This window comes from Caretta caretta, chromosome 2 (genome assembly GCF_965140235.1).
Source record: "Caretta caretta isolate rCarCar2 chromosome 2, rCarCar1.hap1, whole genome shotgun sequence".
NCBI classification, from domain to species: Eukaryota; Metazoa; Chordata; order Testudines; family Cheloniidae; genus Caretta; species Caretta caretta.
In genome coordinates, this window is record NC_134207.1 from 224,538,364 (window position 1) to 224,551,818 (window position 13,455).

At 39.6% G+C, this 13,455-nt stretch overlaps 1 protein-coding gene across 3 annotated transcripts in view; it reads left to right on the forward strand.

The window, feature by feature from the left end:
- The window catches only part of LOC125631434 (cyclin-dependent kinase 6), a 225,418-nt gene extending 215,779 nt beyond the window's left edge, over window positions 1–9,639 (forward strand). For 2 of the 3 annotated variants that reach the window (XM_048838144.2, XM_048838146.2), the window contains 5 exons: window positions 587–682; window positions 3,287–3,334; window positions 4,378–4,473; window positions 6,323–6,370; window positions 8,359–9,639. In XM_048838144.2, the coding sequence (XP_048694101.1) occupies window positions 587–682; window positions 3,287–3,334; window positions 4,378–4,473; window positions 6,323–6,370; window positions 8,359–8,445 (375 nt within the window). In that variant the 3' untranslated portion in view covers window positions 8,446–9,639. Of the gene's footprint in view, window positions 1–586; window positions 683–3,286; window positions 3,335–4,377; window positions 4,474–6,322; window positions 6,375–8,358 lie in introns of all 3 variants that reach the window. The other variant, XM_048838145.2, reaches the window with a different exon arrangement.
- Window positions 9,640–13,455: the final 3,816 nt, after the last annotated feature.

A 13,455-nucleotide genomic window follows, 5' to 3' on the forward strand; every position in this document is an offset into this window, starting at 1 on the left:
TGCAGTATATATATTTTACATGTAGATTTTAGGCTGCATCTACCTAAATGCTTTACTCTTACCTTTTTATGCGTTGACTAAGGAAGGTTATCCTCTTGACTACAAATAAGAACTTCTGTATGAACATTATTTATTTTGGGTGGCAGGTTTATAAACTGGATTCACTTTGATTTTTACAGAGAATTGTCTGTTATTTGGCATTTCTTTAAAGAAAGATAATTTCCCCTCTAAATTAAAAATAAAACCCAGGCACACAATTATTATTTTGAAAAAAATCTGTTCATGGCATTTTAGGCTAGATCACTTTGAAGATGAAGAGTCAGGCCCTATGATATACTTTGGAAAAAAGTAATAAACAAGGAAACTAGAAAAATTTGGATTTATCACTAATATAAATTTTGAATAAATGCAGAAATATTATGAGTATCATCCACTCTAAGAGCCAGTCATCTCTGTAGTGCTGTATTCATCAAGAGAGCATACTTACATATAGGACTTTGGGTTTCTGTGTTCTTCAGATTGAATATTCAGTTATAGCTTCACTATGAACACATACAAACTTTTTCTCTAAAACATTTATGGATAGGATAAGAAACAAGGGAAAAAACGGAGAAAAAAGAAGTATCGCTCCTTGCGGAAATCTTCTGAAAGCTCTACTTCTGATTCTGAATCAGACAGCAAGGTAAAATGTAATGATGTTTTAGCGTTGGGAAGTTTTCCTTTATATTGTAAACATTATCTGATTTTGGTTTTGCATATCCACTTTTTTATTTCTCTTTCAAACACACAATGCTACTTTATGGGAGCAAGCAGTGCTTCCAGCCTTCTGCTTCCATACTCCAAGAAGTATTATCCTTATTTGAGCTCAGTACGCTGGCTGAAAGGAATAGTTTGATCTTTAGAGAGCAGACTTGTCAATGATTCTAAACTGTTATCACTAACTTTCGAATTATAAATGTGCCTTATTTCCTGTCCAAACAAGCTCTGTTTTAGTGTACAATAAGCTAACATTTAAAACCTATAAATGTCTTAATTCTTTGTCGGTGTGTTGTTTTCACATGTAGGGGTTTTTTTAAATGAAGGTCTGACAGGATACCAGTGCTTAAAATACACCTCTACCCCAATATAACGCGATCCAATATAATGCGAATTCAGATATAACACGGTAAAGCATTTCCCCTCCTCCCCCCTCCCTCCCAGGCTTGCGCAAGTCTGGGAGGGAAGGGGGAGAAGTGGAGCAGCAGCACGCTCAGAGGAGGAGGTGGAGTGGAGGTGAGCTGCGGGGGCAGGGCGTGCGGGGAGGTGTGCAGCAAGTAACGGGGGTGGGGGCGCAGAGGAACTGCTCCCCGTCCCAGCTCATCTCCGTTCTGCCTCCACCTCCTCCCCCCTGGAGCGCGCCGCTGCTCCGCTTCTCCCCCTTCCCTCCCTCCCTCCCAGGCTTGCCACACCAAACAGCTGATTCGCAGCAAGCCAGGGAGGGGGGAGAAGCGGAGTGGCGGCAGCACACTCAGGGGAGGAGGCAGAGGCGGAGTGGAGGTGGGCGGGGGGGCAGGGCAGGGAGCTGCCAGTGGGTGTTCTACACCCACCAGTTTTTCTCCATGGGTGCTCCAGCCCTGGAGTACCCACAGAGTCGGCGCCTATGGTGGCAGCATGTCTGGCTCCAACATGCTGCTCTGAGCGGCGTGTTAAGGGGGCCAGGCCAGGGCTGGGGAGTTGGATAAGGGGCAGAGAGTCTTGGGGGGCAGTCAGGGGACAGGGAGAAGGGGGGGTTGGATGGGCCAGGAGTTCTGAGGGGTCAGTCAGGGGGCGGGAAGTAGGTAGGGTCAGATAGGGGGCGGGGCCAGGCTGTTTAGGATGGCACAGCCTTCCCTACCCTGCCCTCCATAGCAAGTTTGATCTAACGCGGTTTCACGTATGACGCAGTAAGATTTTTTGGCTCCTGAGGACTGCGTTATATCGGGGTAGAGGTGTACTGCCTTACCAGATGTCTGTGGGAAAAGTACTTTCCCTTCAGAAATTGTACACTCTGCAGCACAAATCGAGCCTTTCATAAATGCAGTTATGGGGAGGTTTCCCTTTCCTTTGCTCTATTTGGAGTCGTGCATACCCAATTAATTAAACTTTCTGGTATGAATTTTGGACTTCATCCTGTGTAAACTAGAAAATAAACAAATTGTAAGGAGTCTGTCAACAGTTCTTTACACTATATCAGGTAGAAATTATATTTTTGTCATAAACACTGGTAATCTAAGAAGCCACTTATGAAAGCTCTTTGGGGCTCAGTCCTGTCTTCATTTATCTGTAAAGTACCTAGCTTAGTGTATGTGCTATACAAATAATAACAACTAGCTCTTTATATAGTGTTTTTCATCCATAGATATCAAATGATTAAATCATTCCTCACATACATACACACACCAGTTTTTGTTAATGTAAGTTTGAAAATTCATCCCTCACACACATGATGGGGGGGGGACACGACATTTAGACACCTCCTGCTGCTGAATTGGAGGACAGAAGTCTCTGTTCTTTCTCTCTCCTGTCAGCTGAGGTGAGGTGAGGTGGGTGGAGAGACTCACAACCTTACTGTTTCTTCCTTCCTAGTTATTCTCCATCTCTGATACTTTCTTCACTCTGTTGGCCCTGCTTTCATTCTGCCTTTTCTACTGGCTCATGCACAATATGCCTCTTTGCTACGCTTTCAGTAGAAATTACTTGTCTTGTATTATCACCAGACAGGAAGGAACAGCAGAGAGGTACTCCATACACGGGGATCTAATGGGAAAGCAGAACATGAACTGTTCTATTGGAAGTATGCTTCATCTTAGGCTTCATTCTGTCCCCTAGGATCTCCCAAAGGGTTCTTTTCTCACCCAATGCTTGTGGACTCTGCCATGGTAGCGTGTTGTGTTTTCTTTTAAGATTCTTAGGAATAGAGTGATGGTGGCTGACCTCCTATATAGGTTGTATGTATGTTCTGCTGAGCAGCATTCTATTCCTTGATTCCCCACAGGCCTACCAGAGTAAGAACAGTGTCTTTTTATACTGCAGGGCAAGGACTGAAGCAGTTGTACCAAAATGGTAGTTTTTTCATAATGCTCATGTGAATTGCCAGGTAAAATATCTCAGACCAATTCGTTAGACTGTAACCCAGAACAACCATAACAGCTTTGAAAAGTAGGCCCTTTTATCCAGTGTAATATATCTGGTCAAGATTCTGTTGTGATTCATACCATTGTGTGCTGAAACCATTATGTAAAATTAATTATTTTCACCTTCTATTTAGGACAGCACAAAAAAGAAAAAATCAAAGGAAGAACATGAAAGAGAAAAGGTAAAATATTAAGTACTTGAAAAATAAAAATCTGTCTCAAAGGGCATTTTATACAAATATAGACAAAGAACCACATTTTTAAATGGAGTGACAGATCTTGGGTAAGGCAGTTGTGAACCTATGCTTGCACATCTGAGGACAAATTTGCAAAGGTCCTCAGCTTCTATTTAAATAATTATTGCCACTGGGAACTGCTGGGTGCTGAGCTCTTAAGAAAATCTGGTCCCAATAGCTGCCGAGTGCAAAAATTGCTAGTTATGTGGCAAATTTGCAAACTTGTTCAAGCAGATAGGGTGAATTTAAGGACAAATGTCTAAGTGGCTTTCAGGTGGTCTTCTGTTTGGTTTTGTTTGTTTGTTTGTTTTAATTTACACTGAGGACTGAGAGTCATCTTATTAGCTGCTGCCTCCAGCAAGAAGTCTTTCTTATAGAAGCTGGGCATCAGCTCTCTAACATTGCCAGCCATTCAGCACTCTCCTCTGGACTTATACCATTCCTTCTTTCGTCAGCAGGTTAACAGTAGGTGCACTTCAAGCCCCGAATCCCTTTGAATCATTCCCCTGTGATATCCAGCCCTAAAACTAGGTACTCTCAGAATTTCTGGATCCTCTGCACCCAAAGATGAGTGTTAGCGTAAACTACTGCTCCTGTAAACCACAGAGCATTTGTGAGAACTTAAAATAAAACAAAAGAAGGTTTATTTAAGAAAGAATAAAGATTTAATGAGAAATGAGAGAGAGTGATGGAAACAAGTACTTACAATACAAAACAAAATCATAAAACGCAAACCTAGGTCTACACTTATCAGTAGTTACCCTTCCTACCTAATAAAGTAGATTTCCCCCCAAAGTTCAGTCCTTTGCAGAACTGGCTGGTTTCTCAATAATAACCTCTTGAAGTCCCTTCTAATCCAACATGTCTATGATTCCACAATTTAAATGAAACGTTAAAGTCAGTGTTTTTGTCACCTTCTAAGTGTTGTATTATTTTAAAGGATGCACTTTCCCAGCAAACAAAATATTTATGTGTTTTATTTTGTGTAGGACAACAAAAGTCTTAGTAGGAAAAGGAAGAAAATTGATCGTGGGAATGTACCTTTATCATCTGAATCGCTATCAGAGTCAGATCCTACAGAGGAGGTCAGTGTGAAAATACAACCTAAATTTCAAATTTTAAAAAAGTATATTTGGTAAGTTAAATGTGTATAAGTGAGTAAACTAATTTGACTGTACTTAACTCATCAATAGACTAAGTGGCAAATTATGTATTATCCTGAAGCTGTTCTAGCTCAGTTTAACTGGATTTCAGCAATGTGACCTATCTCAAAGTTGTATAAGCACAAGCCTATTTAAAAAGGACTCTTGCAATTCATTAAAGTTAGAACGCTTACCACTTACTGATTATTTTGAACTATTTTGTTATAGTTAAAATTCTGAATACCATAATATTCACTAACATCACATTACATGCTTGACATTGACAGTTTATGTGACTGTCATTTCATTAGTGTGTGTACAAAGGCAGGGGATTTCCATCTCACTTGTATTAGTGTTCGTTACCACTGGACATTGATTACATTTGCAATGATTGGTTTTTTTTAAATCAAGTTAATTTGAGTTTAGTCCCTGTTCTAATATTGAGATCCTTTCATCATCGTGGATTGATTTAAATCAAGTACTTGTAATCACCAATTTTAATCATGATTTAAATCAGTAAGCAGGAAACCTTGATTTAAATAGTTTTAGCTCTGTTTTGCTTTTGTACTTTTTATTAAAGGTTGATTTTCGTTGGTTGATAACCATTACAGCATGTTTATTTACACCTAATTTAGCCTGTACACTAAGTTTTGTACCTCTTAGTAGGATACACTGTATCGATACACATTTATTCAAACAGTTATCTAGCTTACCGTACATTTATTGAGATCTTAATTTTTACTTTTTTTTATTATGTTAGCAAAAATCATGAATGAGGCATTTACTAGATGGTTGATATTGATTCTTTTTATCAAAACATGTTTCGTATTTAAAACTGATGTATTAAACAAAGGAAATACCTGTAGTTAGTGAATTTAATTGATTTGTTTCTGGACACAGTTTCCTTTAGGATTGTAAAACGAGTAGATCTCATCCTCTCACTCCTAGCTTTTATTCGTAGCTTGGAAGAGGAAAGCAAGTTTTTGTGCTTTTTCAACTCCTAGTTGGTTTCTTAACTTTGAATCAACTGTTCTTTGAATTGAACATGGAATAAACTGAAAGGAAGAAAATATTCTCTTTGCACTTGCAGAGGAGGCTACTGCTGTCAAAAGCTGGTTTAGCATTTCAGCAGACTCTTTGGTTCCAGGTACTTAAACAGTGACTTCCTCCAGTTCAGTAGTATGACTTTCTTTAAAACTTCAGCAGCAAACGTGTACTGCTTAATATTATTATTTTAAATTTAAATAATTTTGATATATTATAGTAAGTTAAGTCCAAAATAGGTTGTCATAATTTCAGAGGTAAATTTCAAATTCAAGTTTAAATAGCTTTATTTTTAAAAATTAAACCTGTATTTAATTTACATTTTAAAAATTGATTTTATTTAAATTATCCATTTTTATCCCCTCTGTTTTCCATATAGAATTCCAGACGATGTGAAGGCTAGGGAAAATTGGAGTTGTTATGGTTTTTTTTCACATAGGTAGTTTTAATAATTTTACTGGTATCTACATGATAATTCCCTGCTATGCTATATGTTGTATAAGTAGACAGACATTGTTTCCTTGAAAGCACTCAGCATTTTTTATTTCTAAAACCGGATGATACTGGCTAGAATGATTTGCAGAAAATAGCACAGATATCCCAGTGTATTTCTTCATATTGTCACAACATTATATGCTGTACCATATTGTGCCGTCATGTTTTATAGCCAAAGCTAAAACTTTTTACTTACAGGTATTTTTGGAAATACTGTTTGGCCACAAAAGCTTATTAATTATTTTTTTTTTAGGTACAAGTGAAAAAGAAAAAAAACAGTGAAGAAAGAGAGAAAGTAACAGCAAGTATCATTCCTATTCTCATATTTTTAGAAAGTGTCTTAACTATGTAAGAAATTAGCATGTACTTTTGTTGTCTCGGACAACACCCTTTACAAAGTTGAGCATTTTATGGAAAATTCTACTCTCAGGTTCACAGTTGTAAATCGAGAATAACTCAATTTACTTCTGGAAGCTCCTTGGCCTTTACATCAGTGTACCTGAGAACAGAATTTGGCCCTGTATTCGTAGATTCAAGACCAGAAGGCACCATTGTGATTATCTAGTCTGACCTCCTGTATAACACAGGCCCCAGAACTTCCCCAAAATAATTCCTGGAGCTATCTGTATGTTATCTAAATACAGATATGTATGAGTAGAAAAGTTATTTTCTAGATGGAGTAAATGTCAAATATGTTTACTTACGTTCACATTAATAAAATGGAACATTACCAGTGTATATCGTATCGGGTTTATAATATACATCCTGCTCCACAATATGTAGGAAGATATTCTGTTCTATGCCTCATAAGGTCTGTCTACGTTGCATCTGGGAGTGTGCTTCTTAGACTGGATAGACAGACTTACTCTAGCTATGCTCAAACTAACCCACTAAAAATACCAGTGTGGATGTTGCAGTGTAGTCTGCAACACAGGCTAGCCACCTGAGTATGGCTAGCCCATGCACTGGACTAGACATACCCTATAAGGTGCAGCACTGAACTCTCAGCCCAGAAAGAGGGTGGGGAAAGAAGTTAAGGCAGCTTTAAAACACCTTTGTTCCCTCTTGATTTTGGGTGGCTGCAGGAGCCCCTGGCATAACCTGAACAGCCTTGGAGGCCTATGTAGGTTATAGTAACTGCCCTGTGGGCCCCAGCAATGCTTATTCTCCCTGACACTGGATACTGAGTCCCTCCCCTGGCACACACTCTATGCCAGAGTTTGGGAAAGAGTCCTCAAAAGGCTGTCCCAGTAGTGCGTATGCTGGGCAAGGATCCTCCAACTGAATAAGGGGCTTTTACCATCACTTTACGCCTCTCTGGCCTTTTTACCCAGTACAGTGGGTCAGGAGCTGGGATGAGGATCTTGTGTTTAATTTCTTTACAAGGACCTTCTGCATTAATCTCTCTTAAACTGTTTCGTTCAGTAAGGAATCTACATAGGGATTTGAAGTTATACATTTTCCAGAGTTGGGCAGGTTGTCAGCCACGTGACTCCCAGTGGCTGATGTGCTGAGCTTTTTCTTTTAAATAAATGTACATTACATACATTGTATACTGCACTGAAGCTGTATATCTTGTGTATAGTAGAATAGATATATATAGTATTGAGTGACAACTCTTGTGTATCATTGTTATAGCATACAACATAAACCTGGTCCTGCATGCCTTACTCAGGAAGAACCACTGAAATTTTGCCTGACTAAGGACAAGAGGGTTGTTCTTCTAGTATATGTGTTTCTGAGTTTAGAGTATTAATGTTAGGTCCTGATCCTGCAGCCATTCTTTGACTGTATAAGGGTTTTCACAATTGAGCTCCTACATTATCCCAAATTAAATGAGGCATGAGTGCTGGAGACTGGAGCCTAAGACAGCTTATTTTACTTTGTCAGGAATGGGGAAATCTAACTAAAATGTGATTAAATAGGGCTTCCTACCCTGCTCTTTCACAAGTATGCAAAATGCCGTTTGCATCACAAACACCCATTATCTTATTGATTTCTCAAAAATGTATAAAGTGTTCATGTGACTTAAAAGATTAGGAAACAAAATTAGAGACAATGACTATTTCAGACCTCTTACCAGACCAAAATAGAACTAACTTTAAAAAAATCATTCAAAGTATTCTATTTTTTTGTTTTGTTTTATACTGTTTATTTATGTAGTAATCTTTTATCTGAAATAATTTTGGACAAATATCCTTTCAAGGTTCTTACACCACTTAGTTAGCTGAATTTTAATAAATGGGTTTTGGCTTATGAAATAACTAACATTATTTAACTGTTTTAAAGGATAAAACAAAAAAGAGAAAGAAGCACAAGAAACACGGTAAAAAGAAGAAAAAGAAGACAGCTGGTTCAAGTTCAGATTCAGAATGACACTTAAAAATCAAGCGTGTCCCTTCAACAAAAGTGCAATGACTAAAGGAAACTTCAACTGTGAAAATTATCGCAAACTTTACCACACTGCATGAGTTTTCCAGTGTTTTAGAAATATTACTAGACTTTCAATAGCCAGCCAGGTGCTGCTATGCCCAAAAGTCCATTGTTGTTGCCTGCTGCTTAATACCTGGGGTACAAAATTCTTTTAATTACAGTAGCCAGTGTTAGTTTAAAATCATAAGAGAGGGTGGTCCAGCTAATATGTAAAATATTAGGAAATAGAATGCAACCTTTTAGATACTAAAAATAGTGTTTTAACAAGTTAGTAATATAGTCTAATTTTTAAATCTGCAGAAATAAAAAATTCATCTTGAGGAATATAACATAAGACTATTGATACTTGGTGACTACTAATGCCATTTGTGAAATGGAAATAGAATAGTAACAATTTTAAAGGTTACTTTTGTAGAAGTATTTATGATAATTTTGCCCTTTATTTTCTTTTGGGAGTGTTACCATTTTGGCTAGCTGAATTAGGGTGCCTTTGATCCTTGCAAAATCTATCTATTTTTAACAGTACAACAGCTATATTTCCTAGGGAGATCAGAACTGGTATCAGCAGGTTTTTCCTGAATAAACAATTCTGGGCCCCTAGCATGTACTTCTGCATTAAGTAAGAGCAGTGACACACTGCAGCATAACTTGACATCCAAAAATTAAAGACTTTACCTCCACTTAATTGAAATGATGCTGAATACTGTGCTATTAATATGCATTATATCATTTAAAGTAATTTTGAGTTTAACTGAACATTTCTGGCAAACACTGGTAGCTTTTTTTCCTTTTGCATTGCCATTGAGATATTTAGAATTATTTTGTATGTTTTGTACCATTTTTAAATAACGTACAGGTATTCAGTTGTAACTAGTGATTTTTTTTTATGAATTATGTTCCAGGTGTGGAGCTTCATGTATGTATTTACTTTATTCTTACAGTAAATTCATTTGCTGTGATAAAATGCACACTTGCTGAAAATATTTAGCATGTAAAAAGCAGGGTTTTGATAACTAACAGCTTCATATTGAAGCTGATTTTACTCTAAGCAAGTTCAGTGGCAGACCTGTTATGCGGATGTGTCTTGTTATATAAAACTACTGCCAGAATCTCAGTAAAGATACTCTTTAAAAAGTTTGTCTTTGTATTTTTGGACCATGGAATATTGACACAAACAGATTGAGCTATTTTACTTGCACCTGCAACTACTTCAGTAACAAAAACAGAAAAGAAACATAATAAATTAACAAAACATACACACAAACTAAAGCAACCCTGGACTTCAGCTTTATACAAGTGCGCCCTCTCTCATCCTCTCACTCTTGTCTCCATGGCCTGGTCTGCTGTTGCCTTTAAGGTATTCCAAAATATTCTGCTGTAGAACAAACCAACCCCTCTCAACCCCTTGCATGCATGCTAGTTACTAACTACCTTAAGTACAGTACTAAAGTGCAAAACATAGTTTTCTGCTACTCAAGAATTGTAGCACGTTTCCTAAACAATCATAAATTTGCAAATCATAAAGAAAGAAACGGGAATTAGGAAGATATTAATATTTTTGCTAGTCTTCAGTCAAATTGACTTCTACTTCAAGCAAGTTCTTGGAAACATCCCAATTTTATTTTATGAAACTGACTTCCTATCACAACTAGATTAAAATTTATTGAAAGGGTTCTTGATCAATCATCGTGCTGCAGCTAGGTGAAATTGCTGGTTTTTAAGACAATTGCATCATTACTGAGAATAAATGTAAGACTTCAGGACAGAATGAAGTAATTTATATCAGGCTTGATGCTTTGAAAAACTAATTTGAAAATTTGTCCTATTGTAATTTTAGATTAAAATTTATAATGAACTAAATTATAAATGCTACTACTGGTAGGGAATCTTACTTGAATCTTATGAAACTGCTGTAGGCAAAACACAAAAAATTGAAAATGAATGCCCTGAGCCTGCAAACTCATGAGCAGGTATGTGACTTTACTCACATAGATAGTCTCATTTACTTCAGTTAGACTACACGTGTTAAATTAATCATGTACATTAGCATCAGGAGCTACTATGGTATATTTATTAAATGTTTAGTGGCATGAAATCTTTGTCACTTCAAAATCAAATTGCTTCAGTATTAACAATGAAACAAGTTACTCAGATTTTCAATACTTTTAAAAAGTTATAGTGAACTTTTTATATATATCAGTCACATTTTCCAAAAATAGGAGCATAAAATTAGGTTTCTACGCGTGAGATTTTCAAAAGTACTTAAGTGACTTAGGAGCACAAATCATATTGACAGCAAACCCTGATGCAAGTGTATAGTCTGGTCACAGCATTGTAGCTTTCTTGACTTGTGTAAATTCAGGATACCAGTATGTGGGTGTTGGTGTTAAGGCCCTGGATTATTAGTCTTTTTCAGCATACGTGAGCATTTTAAGTGTGAAACTTCTTCATAGAAAAGTCTGAAACTTCTACTAACATTTAAGAAACTAAAGAAAAATATACAAAACATCCACTTATCAGTTTGTTTATACAATGGGAAGAAAGTACAGAACTAGCAATGTGTGCATTTAAAATGTTTTAAATTTTAAAAATTATTTTTGTACACCCTTTTTCAAGAGACGGTCAAGTACTATCTATAAAGTAGCTAGTAAATGTTTAGTCTCCATACACTTAAGTTTGAAACCAAATTATTTCCCTTGACTGTTCTCCTTTTACATGTGGTAAACATTGATTTTGTATTTTTTTTTTTTTAATTTGGAACACAAGCCATCATGTTTTTTTGCCTTCTCATCCACTGCAAAGTTTTTATTATGGCTCAGTCCTAAGAGGGGTTGAGTGCTCTCAACTCCCATTTAATTAGTGGGTGCTGAGGGCACTCAAACCATTGAAGCATAAAGCCTTTTAGGCAGAGCTCTGGCAGCAGTATTTCTAACCATTGTATGTTGTCTCTGATGGTTGGCATTAGAGCAGCTAAGGAATGCTGTTTTATACCATATGTACATTTAAGGGAGGACATTCCTTATGATGTTGTAATTACAAAGTAGATCATGCTTCTAAAGTAAGCTAGTTGACTGGATTTGTAACATCCTCAAATGTGCCAGGCCAAATGTCCTGAATGTGGAGTTAAATGTAGGCACCAAAATAAAAATGGCCTGACTTTCACAGGTGCTGAATACCTGCATCAACTTCAGTGGGAGTTATGAGTATACAGCACTTTAAAAAGATAGTCACACCTAACTTTAGAACCAGCACTTTCACATTTGGATGTTTAACTTTGAATCAGGAGAAGTATGTATCCTTTTATGATTCTACACAACTTGAAAGGTTGACACTGCCTGAGTATTTAACTTCATAAGGATGTTGTACCAAACTGTCTCATATGAGAGGGTAAGAACATTGTTTTAAAGGCCTGGCAAAGTTTGGCAAACCAGAGCCTCTTCATACAATATAATATTTGCAGTTGCGGAGTGACCAAAGGGTGGGCTTTGGCACCTGAACTGGACCCTCTGAATACAGCTGAGCTGTCTTTTAGGTCGGGTCTGGACTGTGCTAGGTCTTTTCTGAACAACAAGGTGATCTGTGCAAGCACCACTTCCTGCCTCAGATTTATTGGTTATAAAAGCTGCAGTAGAACTTTGCTCACTGCAAAGTGTTGCAGGGATAAGCGGTCCAAGCTTCCTTGACTTACTTGGAGGCACTGAAATGTGCAAGCACAGAGCCAGGGCCATCCTTTGCGTATGGCGAATCGGGGCAACTGCTCCGGGCCCTGTGCTTCGGTGGGCTCGTCGTGGAGACCTGGGGGGCCAGGCTGGCCCAGGGGGTGGAATTAACAGTTCAGGGAACGTGGCCAGCCCCTGGGGGTTGGTGGGAAGCGAGCGTTCTATTTCTTTTCCTTGCTTGCCAGTCTGGCAACACAAATCTCAACCCTCCCCTTTTGCAACTAGGTACAGTTTCCCCCACGCAAAGTGACCATCTTGGCTACTTCTCAGGACTTGCTACTGCCTGGCCAGGGTTGCAAATCAGGAGGGATGGGGTTTTGGTCAAAAACACTCAAGATTTGCTTCCTCCTTGCTAATGTGCCAAACTGATTTTACCGCCTGGTCCAGGGGTTGCGAATCAGGAGGGATGGGGTTTTTGTTCGAAAACAGGCACAATTCCCTCCCTCCTAGCTAATGTGCGCAGTTGACTGCCAGCAGCCTAGCGCGGCTGGAACACACCAGTGCCAGGCTGACCCCATCCATTGCCCTTCTGCCCCGGACCCCTCCCTTTTCTGGGACACCCTAGCACAGGAGCCAGCCTGGGACTCTCCATCGTCCCCTGCCAGCCCCCGCCCCCCCCCCCCCCCAGACTGGTGTCCCTTCCCCACACCAGATTTCACCTGTATAAAAAATGTTAAGGGGGAAGCCATACAGGCTGATTTGTCCCGGGCCCCGCACCCCCCCTAGGGACGGCCCTGCCGAGAGCAGACCTCTGCTATCTGCTGCCCAGTCAGTACCCATTATGGAGTGGGAAAAGCGAAAACTGGAAAGAAAGGCAAAGCGCAAAAAATGCAGGCCAAGGCTCTGACCCACAGAGCTTCGCCGCTCACGGTCCAAAAGCGGAGGGAGTTTTAGTCCCAATCAGCAGCCGTCTGCTGCTCTGCGGCTGGCACCTGCGGTGGGCTCTCAAGCCTCCAGTGCCAGACAGCCTGGACTACGGACGCTCCGCGTTGGAGTGGGGAGGGCGGCCCGCGGGCGCGGCAGCAGCCGCGGGGCGGAGCCGGATCCTCGCCGGGCCGCCTGGCAGAGTGGCGGGAGAGCGAGAGGACGGCGGAGGGTGAGCGGCGGCTCAGGGGGAGGGGCCAGAGCTGAACGTGGGCATGGGGCGCCTCCAGCAGCGGGCGCCGCTGAGCCTGTGGCGGAGGTGGGGGGGCCCAGAGGCCGAGTCGGGGGGAGGCGCACTAGAGGAGTGTGG